General features: G+C 32.6%; 1 protein-coding gene across 1 annotated transcript in view; it reads left to right on the top strand.

Annotated features, from left to right (window-relative positions):
* Positions 1 to 1741, top strand: part of atp9a (ATPase phospholipid transporting 9A) — a 54279-nt gene that overhangs the window by 45402 nt on the left and 7136 nt on the right. Inside the window, exons 25-26 of the mRNA XM_016576613.1 lie at positions 336 to 444; positions 538 to 595. Coding sequence (XP_016432099.1) covers positions 336 to 444; positions 538 to 595 — 167 coding nt within the window. The remainder of the gene's footprint in view (positions 1 to 335; positions 445 to 537; positions 596 to 1741) is intronic.

Consider the following 1741-nt stretch of genomic DNA (forward strand, 5'->3'; position numbering starts at 1 on the left):
ATATATATATATATATATATATATATATATGCATACAGTATACATGTATGTATATACACACAAACATGAAGCAACACAACTGTTTTCAACATTGATAATAATGAATGTTTACATTATTTTAAAACATTATTATTATACTTTTTATTATAATAGTATTTAAACTAATAAAATAATTGCAGAACTTTAAATGTTGCTTTAAATTGTAGAAATCTTTTATATTTTTACTGTATTTTTAAACAAAAAAATGCAGCCTTAGCAATGCTGCATAAATAGCATATTCTAATATATTATAGTATATTACATTATAATGATTTCTCTGCTGATGTTCCTCACAGATACTCCACTATCTACACCATGTTCCCTGTTTTCTCTCTGGTTTTGGATAAAGATGTCAAGTCTGAGGTGGCCATGTTATATCCTGAACTTTACAAAGATCTTCTAAAGGTATCTTAGACTCTATCGAATTAATAACCTTAGACTATTTAATGAATGAATCTTTTATTTGTTTTAAATATTATCAATTGTAATTGTTTTCAGGGACGGCCTCTCTCGTTCAAAACCTTCTTAATATGGGTCTTGATCAGTATCTACCAAGGTAAGCGAATGATCTGGTTATTTTACCATATGGTGTGACGCATGAACTTCACTCAACGAGTAATAGTGTGTAAATTGAGGAGAGCATTTATGTCTAGCGCTGAACGAAGCGCAACTGTGATTGTAACGTCCATTCAGAGGATGTTAAGAAAACAGCAGCACTGTGCGAATGTCAGTGTTGTTTCATCCAGACAAACCCACGCACGTGTTTTCGTTCGCCCGCGCTGAATAGTTTATTTGTGTCTGTGGGTACAATAAATAACACGGGGAGGTTTTCCACGATGGCTGTTTGAGCTGTCTTAGTGTGTAAATCTCTTAGCGTCGCACCGTTGCTTTAAAAGGTGATTGTGTTTGCATTAGACTGCGCTGTGTATTTTTCAGAAGAGACGTCCTGTATCCTTCATTACTCACCTCTGTCCGTGAGCAGCTTTCACCCAAACACAGCTTATTCTGCTCTTTGTGTTTTGGGTTCGGTTCCAGGTCTATAGCATGTTTGCATTTGTGCTTTAAATAGAGCGAATTTCATGTATGCATCAATCACGTTTTTCAGTGTCGGTGGTGTTTGCCTTCGAGCTCAAAGGTCACAATAACACTTCAGGACAGGAAGCTCTCAAAAACAGCTAAATCCATGGAAGTGTTCTTCCTCTTCCTGAGATGGCAGATAGGACAATCTGAGGGAATTTCTGTGCTCTCATAAAGTGAATAGACAAAAGTTCTTTATTTAACTTGAAAGAACCAACTTCCCAATCCTTTACTCCAATAATAACCTGCACACATAAATCTAAGTAATACTATATGATACTTCTAATTATATATATATATATATATATATATAATTGTACATATTATTTCAGAAATTGCATATTTTAATTTCAGTGTACCTGTTGAGTGTGAATCGTTTGCTAAATATGTACTTCTAAATATGCATATTTATTACGATTAATCGCATCCAAAGTAAAAGTTTTTGTTTACATAATATATGTGTGTGTGTACTGTTTATATTTATTATGTATATATAAATGCACAAAAATACAGTATATATTTTGAAAATATTTACATGTATTTACATGTGGGTCAAAGACAAAAAAGGGTTTAAGCATAAAAACAATAAGTGTAATACTGCTTTAAATTGTTGTTGTTTTTCCCA

The sequence above is a fragment of the Sinocyclocheilus rhinocerous genome, unplaced genomic scaffold (genome assembly GCF_001515625.1).
Source record: "Sinocyclocheilus rhinocerous isolate Xijiao unplaced genomic scaffold, SAMN03320098_v1.1 scaffold1496, whole genome shotgun sequence".
Classification (NCBI taxonomy): Eukaryota; Metazoa; Chordata; class Actinopteri; order Cypriniformes; family Cyprinidae; genus Sinocyclocheilus; species Sinocyclocheilus rhinocerous.